We start from the raw sequence: 17,775 nt of genomic DNA, 5'->3' as shown, positions 1-17,775 counted from the left end.
TATATAAATAAAATATATATATATTCGTTCATGGAATAACGATGAACAAAGAGTTAGCAAGAAAAATCCCTTAGGCTACCTTCAAAAGGATAAAAGGATTCTTATCGCAAAGTAAACAGAAAAGCCATTCTGCTGCCAAGACAGGGCATCCTACAGTTTAAAATACAAGACCTATTATAACTTTAGGAGCAAATAAATAATAACAACAAGGAAAGGACAAACTAAGAATGAGAATGAGGACCTACTATGTTGGTTTGGGATGTGCAGGCACCTAGATTTCTCTCAGCCTTTCTCTGATCAACCTCAACCCATGTCCCAGACTCAGGATATAACCAGGCCAATTGGGCCTCTTGTACTGCACAGAATTGGCTAAGGGTTTCTAACTTTTATACCACCAGGACTCCTATATATTATTTTCCTCCATGACTCCATAGTTTGAAAGACTTTATCTGCCAAACTATTTTTGTAAAGTGCAGTGTGCACATTCACAGCCCAGCAGCATAGAGCAAGTACTTAGGAGCCATAAAGCATGGATTTGAATCCTATCTTAATCACTTAAGAGCTGAGTGGCCTTGAGCAAGTATTAACTCTTGTATTCCTCAGTTTCCCTATCAGTAAATAGTAAAGTATACTCTTTGAGGACAAGAAAACCAAGGCTTTGAACCTCTGAGCAGGGCCCTTCAACATATTCCTCACACGTGGATACCACTTACATGTGCTCATTAATTTCCCACCATCCGTGGTCACAGCCTTTCACACTCTTCTTGGTTATTGAATAGTTATGGAATTTCAGTGCTATGCCAAGAGTTGATACAGGAGTCTGTTGAAAAACAAGCATAGGTAAAAAATATATATATTATTCAATTAAAGGACATATTTCAGGCTAAGATTGTCTTACTCAGAACCCATTTCCTTGGCTTGCTGTTTTAAGGCCATTTTATTCTTTGTGCCCTGTGGCCTGTGGTGGGGTAGAACACTAACTCTGAGCAAACTCGGATGAGGAGAACACGATGGAGAGGAAAGTGGGCAGCCCAGTGCTCAGGGAGCAGCTAGTAGGTCCCACTCTGAGTAAGCTAAGTGATATTAGATCATATGTAGGTTTCAGTTTCCTCCCACTAAATGAGCCTAACTTTGAAAACACCCACTTATTAATAAGTGTAGACATTGCCCTCTTTCAGTGATAAAAATGACATAGTTTATGTAAAGCACTACTCAGACTCTTTAGATAAAGGAGAAGTGAGTCAGCATCCTCTTCACATGAAACCTGGTTATTCCTAAAGGCAGTTACTGAGTCACCCCTAGATCTTCACAGAAGAGACTACACAAGAGAGGGAGCTGCCTATATAGTACAAGTACATATGCGTGTGTATGCATGTGTGCACACACACACACATACACACACACACACACAACTGACTTTTTATGGCATTGTGTGACATGCATATACATTATACCTAATATGCCACAATTTTAGTTTTAATTTTCATTTGAACCAAGAATTATTTGCAACTTCTTTCATTTGCAAGGAGTAGAATTTTGGTTTATCCATTTTCAAGTTCTCTAATTCTATCTTAATTACATAAAAGATTATTTATTGCCTATACTTCTTTTAATTTTTTAATTTATTAAGGATTGTTGTGATCATATTTATGAATGCTCCAAGATCATTTTAAAAAGAAGGTAATTTCTCTCTCTCTCTGTTCACGTGTGTTTGTGTGTATAATATCCTCATTATTTCTATGGTTTAATACCTTTCTTAACCTAATTTTTTATTTCCCACTATCTGTTATGAACCAAGAGAAAGAAATTAACATCTCTTATTTCAGCATTGTTTCTTCTTCTTCATATGTCCTATAGATTTTGATCTATAAGTATTCATGCTATATCGTTGGTGTATAAACAATTGTCATAATTATATCTTCACTGTGGACTTCCCTCTTTGTAATTATAGGTTGCCTTCCTTTTTTCACTGAAGGTTGTTGCCCTGATTTCATCATTGGCTGGCACTAAGGTTGTGTTCCATGCTTTCTTTCTGTTTACATTTGCCTAATATGATATTGCTCATCATTTATTTTCAGCTTTATTAAATCACTTTTTATTCATTTTGTCTTCTGAAAACAACATATTGTACAATTAAGTTTGTAGTAATACTTTATGATTCAATCCTAGTCTATCTTTTTTGTTGTTGTTGTATTGAGATATATTGACCTAAACATTATATGAGTTTCAGGTGTACAACAGAATGATTTGATATTTGCATATATTGCAAATGCTGACCATAGTAAGTCTAGTCAAAGATCCATCACCATATAGTTAAAATTATTTTATTTTAATAAGAACTTTTAAGGTCTATTCTCTTAGCAACTTGCAAATATACAATACAGTATAATTAACTATATTATTTTTACCTATAGACATGCTGTACATTACATCCCTATGAGTTATTTATTTTATAACTGGAAGTTTGTGCATTTTGACCACCTCCAGTCATTTTGCCGAACTCCCACCTCTAGCAACCACCGATCTCTTGTCTATATCTGTGAGTTCAGTTTATTTTTTTAGATTCTGCACATAAGTAAGATCATAATATATTTGTCCTTCTATCTTTCCCTTTTCCTTTTCCATCCCCTCCTTTCATCTTCTCTTGCCTTCATTCTCTCCCCAACCTTCAGACTTGATAGTCATCTGAGGCTCTAAGATTCTGCAGCCCTGAGGCCTTAAGATTCTGGCAGTGAGCAAGAGTCCAGCATCTTAATGTTTTAATTATTTTGTAAATGTTCGAGATGACAATAAAAATAATTTAAGGATGCATGCCATCAGGAAATTACCACTCAGTAGAGATTTAAGTATGATAAAAGTATACATTTTATAAATATTACTAAATTATAAATTTAATAAATATTTAACTGACTTGCACAAATAATATGCAGCCAGCATGCTCCTGCCTCAGGGCCTTTGCCTCAGCTGTTCCCTTTGCCTGCAGCACTCTTTGCCTAGGTATGCACAAGGTTAGTTCCCGCATGTCTTTCAGATTTTATTTCTGTGCAAATGTTCCCTTGTCAGTGAGGTTTACCCTGACTATCTTACTTAAGATAGCTAATTCTTTTTGTTTTTAATATATTTTATTGATTTTTTTTTTTTACTGAGAGGACGTGAGAGGGATAGAGAGTTAGAAATATCGATGAGAGAAACATCGATCAGCTGCCTCCTGCACGCCCCCTACTGGGGATGTGCCTGTAACCAAGGTACATGCCCTTGACTAGAATCGAACCTGGGACCCTTGAGTCCGCAGGCCGATGCTCTATCCACTGAGCCAAACCGGTCAGGGCAAGATAGCTAATTCTTGACTTCCTCCCCCAGCTAACCACCACTCTCTCAGCTACAGCCCCCTTCCCTGCTTTAATGTTCTCCATAGCACTGTACATCCATATAACATACTGTATATGTATTTCAATTGCTCGTTTGTTGCCTATCTCCCCTACTGTATGGTAAACACCATGAGAGCAGAGTTGTGTGTGTGTGTGTGTGTGTGTTTGTGTACTTTTATGGATCCCAGTGTTTAGCATACTGCCTAACATGTAGTTGGCCTTTAGCAATGACATATTGAATGAATGCAAACTGTATATTGCTTGCTGCTTACATCTAATTGCTATGTCACACTATAATGATTTTATACATATGTACTGAAAGAGCAAAGATGACATCTTGCCCTATCTCCCTCCACATGATATTACAGTTGGAGAAAGAAAAATAGTTTACAGACTAAGATTTAAAAAAAAAAAGCAGGGACACCCTGTCTAACATCAATAGGAGATGTACATCTATACTAATAAAAGGGTAATACGCTAATTAGACCAGATATACCGGACGTCTTCCGGATGTTATTCCAGACATTGTTTCTGACAAAGCCAGGGGCATGGCTGACCTGAAAACCACCTGCAGCCCCTCGCCCAGGCTGGCCCCGCCCCCCATTTGGGATCCCCCCACCCTGATCCAGGGCCCCCTTCAGTGCAGGCCATCTGGCCCCTACCTGTACACCAGGCCTCTATCTTATATAATAAAAGAGTAATATGCAAATTGACCCTAACAGCAGAACGACCAGAACAACTGCTGGGCCAGTCACTATGTCAGGCACCTATCACCTGATGGCAAATGGGGAACCAGGGGTGGGTGGCAGCAGGGGGCGGAGCTGGATGTGGGCAGCTGGGAAGATGGCCCTGATTGCAGGCCAGGCCTAGGGACCATAACCACACACAAATTTCGTGCACTGGGCCTCTAGGATTCTATAAATTTACATTATGGTTTGCTTATACAACTGAAATATATATTGCCTAATCCAATGTATTATTTATTTATTATTCCTATTATTATTCCAATGGTGAAGTAATTAAAAATTAACAAATGAGCTCTGTCATAAAAAAAGAGTAAATTCTTTGATCCCATAATAATGTCTTTGCATTTTTAATACAAACAGACAAAATAATAAATGGGAAAATAAGCCCCAGCCTGCAAAGGGCAGTTAATTTGTAGGCAGAGGGTTGAAGTTGCAAAAACTTTCATGTTCTAGAATTTCAAAAATATTTATGTGTTATAAAATTAACTAATACTTTTTAATTAAATTTTATAATAGAGGTAATTTGGTTCAAAAATAAATCGCTACTAAAAGCACTATAACAATATTTTTTAAGGTAGTGGTAAAATTAGGCTACCTGAAATTTCCAGGTACACTTGCATTTCGGAGGATAGTAGCTTGGGTAATATGGACTTGAAATTTTCCCTTCAAAGCCAGTGATTTCTTTGACCAACACTGTGTTTTCACACTCTGGAAGAAAAAATTCAGTAACACACAATGATTTGCAGTTGTGACATTATGGGACTGACACTACATATAATTCTTTCACTATAAATGCACAGCTTCTTACTCAACAAGCATGTATATATGAATTTAAACTAAGTTTTTACAAAAGAAATAGTACCCTGCCCTAACCAGTTTGGCTGAGTGAATAGAGCATCAGCCTGCAGACTGAAGGGTTCCAGGTTCGTTTCTGGTCAAGGGCATGCACCTTGGTTGTGGGGGCACATCCCCAATAGAGGGTGTGCAGGAGGCAGCTGATTGATGTTTCTCTCTCATCGATGTTTCTAACTCTATCCCTCTCCCTTCCTCTCTGTAAAAAAATCAATAAAATATATTTAAGAAAAGAAATAGTACCCTACATAGGTATAGCTAAACTGTTTGTTCAAATTCTATATTTGTTTTCAAATAATTTATTTTGGTTACACATTTATAGGATGCTATTACTTCATAAAAAAACACAGTTAAGCCTGGCCAGCATGGTTTAGTGGTTGAGCATTGACCTATGAACCAGGAGGTCACAGTTCGATTCCCAGTCAGGTATGGTCTGGGCACATGCCAGGGTTGCAGGCTTGATCCCCAGTGGGGGGCATGCAGGATGCATCCAATCAATGATTCTCTCTCATCATTGAATTCTCTCTCCCCCCCTTCTCTCTGAAATTAATAAAAATATATTTTTTTAAAGAACTCACATTTTAAATAAATTTTTAAAAGCTTCTGAACTTCTTTTGTTCAACTAAGTGCATCCTTGTTGTTGAAATATACCCAGTTTACATAACATGTTCTGTTTAAGACAATCTAAATCAGCGGTCCTCAACCTGTGAGTCGCGACCCCTTTGGGGGTCGAACGACCCTTTCACAGGGGTCACCTAAGACCATTGGAAAACACATATATAATTACATATTGTTTTTGTGATTAATCACTATGCTTTAATTATGTTCAATTTGTAACAGTGAAATTGGGGGTCACCACAACATGAGGAACTGTATTAAAGGGTCACGGCATTAGGAAGGTTGAGAACCACTGATCTAAATGTCTATTCTTACTGATATGGTAACCCTTCTGCTAGAATGCAAGCTTCTTGAGAGTATTGATTTACCTCTATTTTGTTGACTGCTATTTCCCTAACACCTACAGCCATTCTTGCCATACAAAGATATAACTATTTGTTGTTATACCTATTTGTTAAGTGAATAGACAAAGTCCATTATAATGTTTCTGAGATAATCACATTCTTAACCTTTGAAGTTAGAGATAATTTTCAACCCAATAATATCTCAAATATCTAGTCCAATAAATCCATTTTACATTTAGTTTTGTAATAATTTGAAGCAGAAAAACTACCAAAATAAGACAAAGCCTTAAAATGTAGATGAAACTATAGCTATCACTATCTATGTAAGCCAAATCCTCTTACCTCCTCCCCCTTATCTCCCATTCTGATCCCTTTGGCTTTACTGATGCTCATAAAGAAGTTACCAAGGAGAAGAGGGGGAACATCTGTAATACTTTCAACAATAAAGATAAATTATTTTAAAAAGTTACCAAGACATAACCTGTAAGATCCGATCAGTTGCAACACGCATCACAAAGAGACTAGAGTTTCTTACTGTTTTGCTTTACTTCATTAACCCAAGTCCAAAAGAGAAGAATGAAGGAGGTCATTTTTGCTCACTGTTGCCTAGTAAAACCCACTAAATCCTCAAGGTTTTTGCTTCACGGGCACTTTCTGGGATGGCATTCACAAGTGTGACTATAAATGAGACATCACAAAAGACAGGCTAGTGTGCTAGTTACTTGCCTACCAGCTCCAAACGGACCCTTCTCTGTTCTGCAGTGCCAGGCTGAGACTCTGCAAACCATGTACTTCCTTTACTACCTAGCTCCCTGATAGGCCCTGCCAATGGGGGTGCCAACGCGAAACTAGAAGGCTAGAGGAGGAAGAATCAGACTTCCCCCTCTTACTCCTGGGAGGGTCACCGGAAGGACACTTCTTCACCCCCGCAGGTAACACTTCGTTCCTGTACAGAGCTGAATCCTGTTAGCAGTTTCTCCACCGTCCACTTCATTGAATCTCCTGCAAAGACACCAGCCTCCGCTGTCTGGCACCCCCTCCTTAGAGGTCTGGGTTCCAGGTCCATGAATATCTGCCTCTGAACTCAGAAACACCAGCACCAGCTGAGCAGCCACCCTTCCCCAGAGTTTCCTTTCACAAATCCCTCCTCCAAGCTCTATTCCCCCAGTTGCTTCTTACATGTGTTGCTTTCTACATGATACAAAGAAAACTCAGTTTTCTTTTTGCCTTTTGAGTTACCTAGTTAACACCTTTCTATTGAGTTACCAGTTCTTTAAGTTAAATTTTCTCTACTAGAATAACTGATACGATATTTATGTTCTGACCGGGCCCTGAGTCAGGGTCCCTGACCTACACAACTGGTGTTATAATACAGCCTCAGGAGAGACCAGACAGGAGCATCGTAACAAATATGTCTACAGGTGACTTCGGGGGGCGGGAGACTTACTTTGTTCTGGAATGACTTCAAAATATGCCCGGATTCCTGATAGCCTCCGTATCTGAGGAGATTTAAATGTCACCAACATGAGATTATTCGTAGAAACAAATGACATTAATGTTCTTGTAGGTTCACACATCCTGAAAACAGATAACAGAACAATACGTGAACAGCAGGTTACTGAGGAGTGGGCCTACATCCAACACTAATTCCACACATTGTCTGGGCCAGCCACACAGTTCTTGTTCATCAAACTCCAACAGCCAGGTCTTCATCCCCTAGTAGCTACAGGGTACAACACATGGAAAGGAGCTGACACAGGAACAGAAAACTGCCAGAGAATCCCCCTGGATGGCCATCACTGGACCCCCCTTGAGGGCAAACAAGGTAGAAAGGGGTACTTCGTGGCTAGCAAAACCGGGTTCAAAACTCAGGTCCATCACTTAACTGGCTGAAAAACTGTGGGCAACCAGGTACTAAGTCTTCATAAACGCCACTACCTCGAATGGAAGGAGTAATAATGGTTTACTCCTCACAGCACTGTGGTGAGGCTTAAATAAGAAAATAACTAGGTATGTCTGGAAGGGTGAAAAAAACTCAACAACAATGATCAAGGAGTGAGAGCCAGCGACAATTTTACCGTTCCCTGCACATCTCTATATACTGTATGGACTTTTGACACACACATGCATCCCAGAAATACAAAAAAATAAATACATACAGAACACTGTTGCATAGATAGGTTAATACTATTCAAAGTAAACTAATTCATGTACATATTTTAGCACAGTGAAGCACAAATAATAATGCTGACTAAAGGCCAACTGACATTAGGTTAACAAAATGCTAAGCACTCATAAAGTAAAATATATATATGTGTGTAAATGAAAAGATTTATGAAAAAATACAACAGATATTTGTTCTGGGTAATAGGCACTTGTGAAATAGTTGACATTGTTTTCTCTGACCTCACTTTCACAATGAACATTGTATTATTTTAAAATAAGGAACAACATTTTCTTGTTTTATTGATGTTATACAATCATCACAGAATACTTATTCTCACACTTTATTGAAACAGTGTACTTCACTATGATTGCAATCAAAGTAAAAATGTTTTAAAAATCTGTTAGATTTCAGAAATATTGGCAGAAGGTTCTGCTATACTGATTTCAACTCTCTTATGCTACAAAAGAAAAATAAACGTTGTCTCTGAGAGGCTAATACAGAGCATGGGTCAGTCATTGACCTGAGTATATGCAGAAGTGGCTCACAAAAAACCCAAGGGGAACCCAGGTGCTACGAAAGAGAGACATTGTCCAAAAAGCCTTTTCACCCACAACCAGAGTGCCTGCCTGATACCTGTACAGGACGGTGCTCCGGATGGGCAAGAGGGAGTCGTAAATGGTCAGGGAGTCGGTGACGCAGTTGTCGGCTTCGATCTGGACGGACTCTATCGACAGGCGAATCAGGTAGCCCACGATGGCCACCAGCTTGAAGTGGCACATGAGCCTCCCGGAGGTTGCAGAAATCTCCAGAGGGTAGCGAACGGACAGATGATCTGCATACAAGTACTGAGAGCAGCCTTTCTCTGTGGAGACAGTGCTCTTGTGTTGTTTTTAGGAATGACTTTTCTAGAAATCTTGTTAGAAGAGTAAAGAGCAGAAGAGGTCCCATGAAGGCCATCTGCTGCCTTTGCCAGTCTGAAGTCCACTCCCCTCTCTCCTGATCATAGCACCTGGACTTCATTTTGAGAAACTGTCCTTATCGTGTCTGTATGGTTTGGTTGGGGTTAATCTCACCCCTAGGTGCAGAGGTGGGCACGTGACTCAGACTGGCCAATCAGAGTCAGATAAGCTGGGTCAGGAGTGGGCATGTCAGCCAACCAGAGTTAATGAGACCCAGTCCCAGCACTTCTGCAGGGACTATCAGGAAATCTATGTGGGTTTATTTCCCACCATGGTAAACTGATAAATTATAAGCCTGGATCTGCAGGTGGCCATTTATGCTACCACATTGGACAAATACACTTGATGGGGCCTCAACAGAGGAAAGCAGAGATGCAGAGTGCCAGAGACCAATTCCAGCATGACAGCAGGGCTGCATCTGGGAATGGCTGAAGGCATTTCCCCAAACCTGAATAGGATACATTAAATTGATTCTTGGCTGCCAGACAGCTAAAAGGCATCTTAATCTACATGTTCTTGCCTCCTACTGGCCAAACACCTCAACAGCTGTAGGCTAATTCCCCCATTCTGACCATGGACTCTGTACCAAACCCTGACCCTTTGAAGTGTATATCTGTCTCGCCTCAAGACAAGTTGTGTTAATAAAAAGTATGGGGTCCTGGGGATGAGGAGAACCTAAGGCCTTAGACTTAAGACCTTAGAACTTAGCTCCTTTAGCTAAGCTCCTCTGACCTACAAATGCCTTACAAAATTATATCTCGTCTCCAGACTCTTTATTAGTCTCTGGACTGTTATTTAACATCTACCCACAACCTTCTCCAGATTCCTGAACTCTTCTTGATGCTGGGACAAGAGCACCAACAGCAGAGTCCTGATGATATGTTGTCTTAGAACCTGGCCCAACCGAACCTGAAGCCTCCCCGCCCCCACTCCCACCCCAGAGGAGCCCCATTCATATGAGTCAATCAAATTTCTTTTACGCATAAACCAGTTTGAGTATATTTCTGTCACTTGTAACTGAGAGAGCACTCACAAATACCATCAATTGAAAAGGAAAACTACAGCCCAAAAGATACTGATTTGGAGGCAGTGGGGGGTGGAGGATAGGGTAGGGGGAGGGAAGAAGCCACATGACATAATTTACCAGGTCCTATGGTTGAAGAGTAATCTGACCGAAGCCCAGCTGCATTGAAAAACAAACACACATAAAAAAAAGACCATCAATCTTGTCATTTCATCCTGTTAGAATTTTGCCTAGAAAAAAATATTTTCAGTCCTTTAAAAGCAATCCAACATATCTGGGGTTTGTTTTAAAATAATACAGTGAGGGGAAGGGAGGTTGTTTAGGTATTTGCAGATCAAATAGGACAGATGTGAGCTGATGGTTTTTGGAACTGCATAAAGGTAAGGGTATACTAGAGTTCATTTTTCTATTCTCTTTCTTTTTGTATGCTTGAAGTCATCCACAACAAGCTTTAAACATTTTTAAAGGTAAAAAAGGAAACAACAAATATAATAATAATTAGTCATATTAATTATAGCTAAAATAGTATATGTGGTACAGAATTTTCATTCATTTAACAAATGTGTATCAGCTTCCTGCTATCTGCCTAGCATATATATAATTGAAATCAAAAGAAAAAGCTGTATAAATTTTGTATTATGCAAAAATTAAACCATTATACTGTCAAGACAAATGATGGAATTTACATTTGACAAGGCTATGGGACAGGCCATTTGGAGCACTGGGCAGTGCTACATAACATAGGTTCAGTTCTGACTGGATGAGAAGAGAGACAAGACAAAGCTCAGAAAAATTTTCCTTTTGCAGGACTTTGTGCCTTGTAGCCTTAGTTTGAATAAACCAAATCAAGTATAGGGAGGGGTGCATTTTAATAAATTCTATTTCATATATATTTTGTCCCCAGTTCAATTGTCCAATCAATGTATGTAACCTTTAGTAACTTCCTTTATCAACATAGCTCCCATATCTTCAACTAATCCTGTTCCACTGGGACTGCCGAGAGAATACTTCATTACCACGGAGACTGCAATACTGACAGTATCAGGAGTGCTGCGGGAAGGAATGCTTAAAGGAGAATTACCCAACAATCACCATTTAGGACCACGGAGTCCATGTCCACAGCCAGACCCTGCAAACTTCCCACAGAGGTCCGGTTTATGATGCTCGTCTGGATGGAGTCCTTCAGGATGGCGGCCACACAGTCCTCACAGAAGATATGGCCCTTGGCATGTGGCATGACAAACACAATCCAAAAGTGGACCAGGAGGCCACCTTTGTTGTTACTGCTGTAGAGAACGGAGAAAGATGTTCAGAGATACCTCTGAGGAAGGAGACTTTTACAGGAAGCCAGTGGCCCAACTGGTAATTTCAAGGTAAGGCCCGTGAGCACAACTTTCAACTGAGCACAACTTCCTTCTTTAGGAATTCGTCACCTCCTCGTACAGGGACTGGAAGGGGACAGCATCATGGTATGTGTATTCTTGTGTTGGGTTCAGATCTAGAACCATTAGTGTATAGTTGCACCTCCATGGGGAACACACTATTTCTGTGGCTGTCAATCAGTATTCACTGCTAATACAAATAGCAAGTTATAGTTTTTCATACCTCATGGTGTCCATACACAGTGCTAAGTCTGCTTTATCCCATTTAATTGTATCAGAGAGGTTGGTTATTATTCCAGTTTTTCAGATGAGAAAATTAAAACCAACTACAACTCAAAACCACACAGCTAGGAAGTAGCAAAACCAGGAATCCGCCCCATTTTGGTTTCAGTCTGACCCTGGAGAAGGCACTGCTAACTGCTCAAATATTATCATGATTTATGAAAAAAAAAAGCCACACAAGATAATGTTCTGTAGTACATAATTTAGGTAATAAAAGTGAAGGAAAGAAAACAAATTGCTTTATTCTAAGACTTTAATACCGAAGTGGATTGTGAATCTGTAGATGCTTTGGGGGTGCGGGAAGGTGGGATACAGTACAGGGCACGTGATTTTTCCTAAAAATGATTTGACCATGGAATACTTTTTTTTTCTCAAGAGACCTCTAGTGATCAGTTTTTACTGAACATATTTTGAGAAATACTGGTCTGTGTTTTGTTTTTGCCCCAACCCAACATAGCAGCATGTTAATGGCCATTTTGCCCACTGGCATTAGTACAGGGTCCTGGATCCCAGCTATGGGGAGAGGGCAGGCTTTGGTAGATAAAAAGAAAAATTCAGCAAGAAAGCATAGCAAAGAATTGGGTCACTATTGTGCTAAAAGGGAATTAATCCACAACTGCCCCTAAGAAGTTACTAGAGAATGGTGATACAGGGCTTTGAGAGGAATTTACAGCAGTGAACACAGAAATCCCAAAGCAAGGGACCCCCAATACCTGACATCTGCAATGACAGACTGCTTGTAAAATTTGGAGAAGGCGGATGTTGTGTAAACCAGGTTTACCTGAAAAAGAAAAACCGAGGTCTCTGAAGCCTTTCACTCTGGCTTCCTCTCACAGTACCAAGCTCTGATTAGCTACCAAGGAGATAAACAAGACTCAAATGAAGGCCTCTAACTCCAAACCCAGACATTATTCTTGCATTCCTTTTTTTGAGGGGGGGGGGTGTAGTTAATCCTCACCAGAGGATTTTTTCCCATTTATTTACTTATTTTTTAGAGAGAGTAGAAGGGAGGCAGGGAGGGAGGGTAGAGGTAGAGCAGGAAGAAACATTGGTATGAGAGAGACACATCAATTGGTTGCCTCCTGCATGTGCTCCAGCCAGGCCAGGGATAAAATCTGCAATCCAGGTACATGTCCTTGACCGGGAATCAAACCCAAGACCCTTTGGTGTGCAGGCTGATGTTCTAACCACTGAACATACAAGCCAGGGCTATTCCTTGAATTCAAATAAATTTTTACTTCCTGTAGCAGTCTTGGGTTTTTTAACCTTCATTCTGCTTTCTCTGAAGAATAATTTGTTACCTTCATTTATTTCTGTCTTTATTCACCTTAATCAAGCTTAACTTCTGCGTTCTGCCTAAAGTTAATTTGCTCCACAATTAATAAATCAAATGCCTTTAAGCACATGTTAAAAGTGCTTGACCCAACCTCTTTTCTATTAATTAAATGGCATAGAAAAATTAAATTCTTAAGGACACATTGCTATATTAGCCACTAGGGGGCGAGTGGTGCCCACAACCAGGACAACCACCCCTTTCCCAGCTCACCAGTCTCTAGGGAAACACTCAGCCCTTTTAAAACTCCATTAATTGCATCTCAAAAGAGAGACATTTCAATCAATTTATCTTTTTTCTCCCTACTTAGCATTTCTAAAACCAAACTGACTCATTTGTCACATCCTCTCTTGAATTCCCCTTTCTACACAGTAGCAACAATTTACCCACCTAATTGCCCAGAAGGGGGAGTGGGCTGGGGAATCACCTTAGAAATAATATAGTGCAGTGGGGGAGAATATGACCTGTGACGTTTAAATTCACTACGCAATACAGAACACGTTACCTATACCTGCTGAGCCTCCATTGTGTTTTTCTCCCCCACCTCTCCTTTTCTCCTTCCTTTCTTTTTTTCTTTCTTCTAGTCTATAAAATGGTTGTCAAAATGCCTACCTCTTTGGGATAATTTGAGGAATAATTGATAAATATTAAAAATAAAGACCAGCGTGGCTCATTGGTTGAGTATCGACCTATGAACCTAAGATCACGGTTAATTTCCGGTCAAGGGCACATGCCCAGATCGTAGGCTCTATCCCCAGTGTGGGGCATGCAGGAGACAGCCAATCAATGATTCTCTCTCATCATTGATATTTCTATCTTTCTCTCTCTCTCCCTTCCTTTCTGAAATCAATAAAAGAATATATATTAAAAAATAAAGTGTTTAGCAACATACCCAGTATATAGAAAGCCCTCAATAAACAAGAGCCACTGCATCTATTCTTGTTTTTGCTTGCTCACTCTCGCAGCTCTTCCTCAGTCTACACCAAAGTGTAGTGGAGTCACCACTGGGCAGACCACCCTCACCATTAATATGCAGACACAATTTGGCAGGAACTTTCTAGTTAATACTATGTACCAAGATTGATGAATCAATATTTTTCTATTTAACCAGTAATAATTTTAGAAAATCACCCAAGGAAGTAATTAGAGATACAGACAAGTAATGCAAATAATGCAAATAATTTGTTGTAGCATTATCAATAGTAGCAAAAGCTGGAAACAACTTAAATACCCAATAAAAAGGAATTTTCTAACTTTGTAGTATTAAAACTTATTTTCTTTTGTTCTTTTAAAAAATATATCTTTTTATTAATTTCGGAGAGGAAGGGGGAGAGAGAGATAGAAACATCAATGATGAGAGAATCATTGATCGGCTGCCCGGGCACGTGCCCTTGATCAGAATCGAACTCAGGACCCTTCAGTCCACAGGCAGATGCTCTATCTACTGCGCAAAACTGGCTAGGGTGAAAACTTATTTTTTAAAGAACATTTACCTGCTTAGAAAAATACAATCTAAATGTAAAAGTTGAAGATCAGATTATAAGACTGAATATCTATTAACACCTCAGTATTGAGCTATCCCCTATGTCTGTGTGGTCCAGAATAAAACAGGGCTCTATCTTTGGTGATGTTAAATAAGATTTTGAAGTATTTTTATACTTTTATGGGTATTACACTTTACATATTTTACTTATACTTTTTAAATTTATACTTTACACTTTTAGATACTTATTTTATACCTCTTTTACATTTTTGGACTTTTCTAAATTGTTATAATAAATATGTATTAGTTCTTTAATGAGAACGTTCTTTTTAAGTGAAGAGATGTCAGTGCATGGAAGTTGATAAATGTATGCTGATCACAGAGTCAATCAGCACACATGTCATGTCAGTACGAAAAGACGTTTTAAAGATCACCTGGTTCAATCCCTTTATTTCACAGATGAGAAGAACTGATACTGAAGTTCATAGAGCCATTTCTCTTACTTTCAGCAGAAAGAAAGAAGCAATTCTATCAAATAAGCAATTCTATCTTACAGCTGACGTGAGCTAAATCCCGTTTCCTGACTATTTCCTCTGCCAACCCCGCACACTGTGACCCTCCACTCTACCTTTCACCCCCTGACCCCGCCATACCCATCCTCTCCCCGCCCCCCCATCACCTCACCACTTGTTGTACAGTCCGTGTCACTGACAGAAATTCCCTGGACTCCTTCTGTCGGTATTCAGGAAGAAACTCAATGTTGGTGATGCGAAACATTCCAACAAAGTAAAAAGCATCTTTGCTTTCTGTCTTGCCTGTAAGATAAGAGAAAGGGCAGGTAGGGGGCTTTCCCATCTGTGTGGTAATGAGGCATTGCCTGATCTATACCAGATCAGGCTCCTGAAATTATCTAATTTTAGGCAACTATGTATTCTACTGGTTCTGCAGCTTGCGGGGGTTCTAAATGTAGTTAATAACTTCTCTTCCATCAGCAGTAAATCACCATATCTCTTAGGATACTCTATTCTCTCTATCAGCTTCTGACAAGTACTTAAGAACAAGATTAAAAAGTAAAAGATATACCTCTTAGACAGTCTACATGTCATCGAGTCACTAAGGGGCCAAAGAGAATATATACAATTTTTATGGATCCCAAGTCTGTAGAAGGTAAGGAGGTAAGACATGTATACAGTCAAGCTCTGAGAAGTGAGCGTAGCGTGAGAAGAAGGGACGGCCCCCCAGTGGTCCTTCACTGAGCCCCTGGCCTCTCATCCTCTGTCTGACTTTGGCTGATGCCCAGGGTGCTGGCCCGTCCTCAGTTCTGTGCAGTGCAGGGAGAACTCATCCTTCTGATAAGCCATCCCAGGGTCCTCATCCCAGGGTCAGATCACTTTTTCTCAAATGCTTTGCCTGTGAGGTCCATGGCTTTGGGCATCAGGCCTGCCCAGAAACAAGCAAAGATACAACTATGTCTGAGTTGTCTTCAGACAACAGGTGAAGACACTGCTGTTGTTTGAGAAGAGCTTGGGGAAATGAGGGCTTTCTTTCTGCTTTTTCTTTTTGTTTTGACCAAGGACTTCCTGAGATATGGCACCATCCCCCAGACCCTCCTGGCAGTGGTAATCTCTTTCCTGTGGTACCAGCCCCACTGTATCATAACTTCAGTCTGGATGGCTGTTCTTCTAGAGCAGCAGTTCTCAACCTGTGGGTCGCGAGCCCTTTGGCAGTTGAATGGCCCTTTCACAGGGGTCGCCTAAGACCATCCTGCATACCAGATATTTACATTACCACTCCTAACAGTAGCAACATTACAGTTATGAAGTAGCAACGAAAATAATTTTATGGTTGCGTCACAACATGAGGAACTGTATTTAAAAGGCCAGAAGGTTGAGAACCACTGGTCTAGAGGAACAGGACATTCTTTTTATTCCTCATGCCCTAATAGAGAGTAGCCAGTGCCTGACTTAGCTTTGAAGCTCAATAAATATTTGTGGGAAGGAAGGGAAAGAAGAAGGGGGCTAGAGGAAGAGCACAAGGAAATGCTAAATAACTGATAGTTATTAAAAAGATGGTGCATGGATATTATGTGAACTGAAATAAATTAGGTGAAAAAAGAGCAAGAACCATATGATTTTACTCATATGTGTGACATAAAACAAAAAAGCAACAAATGACCAAACAAGCAAACTCATAGACAGAGAACAGTATGGTAGTTACCAGAGGAGAAGGGTGTGGGAGAAGGTTGAAAAGAGTAAAGAGGGTCAATTATATTGTGATGGAAGGGGACCAGACCTTGGATGGAACACTTAGTGGAATATGGAGGTGGTATAGAATTGTACATCTGAAACTTATACTATGTTATTAACATGTGTTTCTCCATTAAATTTAATTTTTTAAAAAGAAGGTACAACTTGGCTGAGTGATAAGAAGCACCCTCTGTTGTATAGCCAACCCAGGGTCCCACTGGTTCCAAATGGTATAGTGAGGCAGTGGGGCGGAGAAGGGGGCACAGAGTAGGCAGCAGGAGGCCTGAGCTTCAGTCGTAGATTTGTTCTTTCAAGTTAAGTGACTTTGGAATGATCAATTTGCCTCACTAAGCCTCTCATATAAAACGAAGGTTTGTTTTGTTGCTGATTTTACCAGGTAAGTGATTCTGTGACCTTTCTTTGCCCCCTTGCAGACTTTTTAAAATTTGAATGAGAGCTGTGACTTCTATCTAGATGTTCACATATCCTCTGGCATCAGTAAGTATTCAAGAGGAAGATTAACAACAATGTAAGGAAGATTAATTAGGCCTTAAAATGATTACAATGGAGAGAGGAACCGAAGATGGCGGCATAGGTTAACGCCGGAGATTGCTGCCTTAAACAACCAATTCAAATTAAGCTTGAAACAAGGAACGGACAACATCCAGAAACACAGGAGGGCTGGCTGAGTGGAAATTCTACAACTAGGAGTAAAAGAATATCATATCCAGACTCAGAGGAGGCGCAGTGCTGAAGTGAAATTCTCAGGTGCGGAGTGCACGCGGAGCGGGGCTGGCGGCGCGGTGTGGGTTGTTGTTTTCAATCGGGAGGGAGCTTCAGACTCTGAGCTCCAGATCCAGGCGAGTCTCTAGGGGCCCAGACTCAAACAGGAGAAGCGGGACTGTCTGGCTTCGGTCGGAACCTGAAGGCAGCTTTCTCTCCGAGGTTTGCAGCGGTTGCTGGGACTCTGT

General features: G+C 40.2%; 1 protein-coding gene across 1 annotated transcript in view; it reads right to left on the bottom strand.

Moving 5' to 3' along the window:
- The window catches only part of TMPRSS7 (transmembrane protease, serine 7), a 43,807-nt gene that overhangs the window by 19,725 nt on the left and 6,307 nt on the right, over nt 1–17,775 (bottom strand). The window contains exons 3-10 of the mRNA XM_015563808.1: nt 15,243–15,373; nt 12,456–12,523; nt 11,171–11,364; nt 10,199–10,237; nt 8,729–8,957; nt 7,376–7,506; nt 4,710–4,822; nt 714–820 (exon numbers count right to left, since the gene is read on the bottom strand). Of these exons, the coding sequence (XP_015419294.1) occupies nt 714–820; nt 4,710–4,822; nt 7,376–7,506; nt 8,729–8,957; nt 10,199–10,237; nt 11,171–11,364; nt 12,456–12,523; nt 15,243–15,373 (1,012 nt within the window). The remainder of the gene's footprint in view (nt 1–713; nt 821–4,709; nt 4,823–7,375; nt 7,507–8,728; nt 8,958–10,198; nt 10,238–11,170; nt 11,365–12,455; nt 12,524–15,242; nt 15,374–17,775) is intronic.

This window comes from Myotis davidii, unplaced genomic scaffold (assembly GCF_000327345.1).
Source record: "Myotis davidii unplaced genomic scaffold, ASM32734v1 scaffold379, whole genome shotgun sequence".
Classification (NCBI taxonomy): domain Eukaryota; kingdom Metazoa; phylum Chordata; class Mammalia; order Chiroptera; family Vespertilionidae; genus Myotis; species Myotis davidii.
This window is presented reverse-complemented; position numbering and strand designations above follow the sequence as displayed.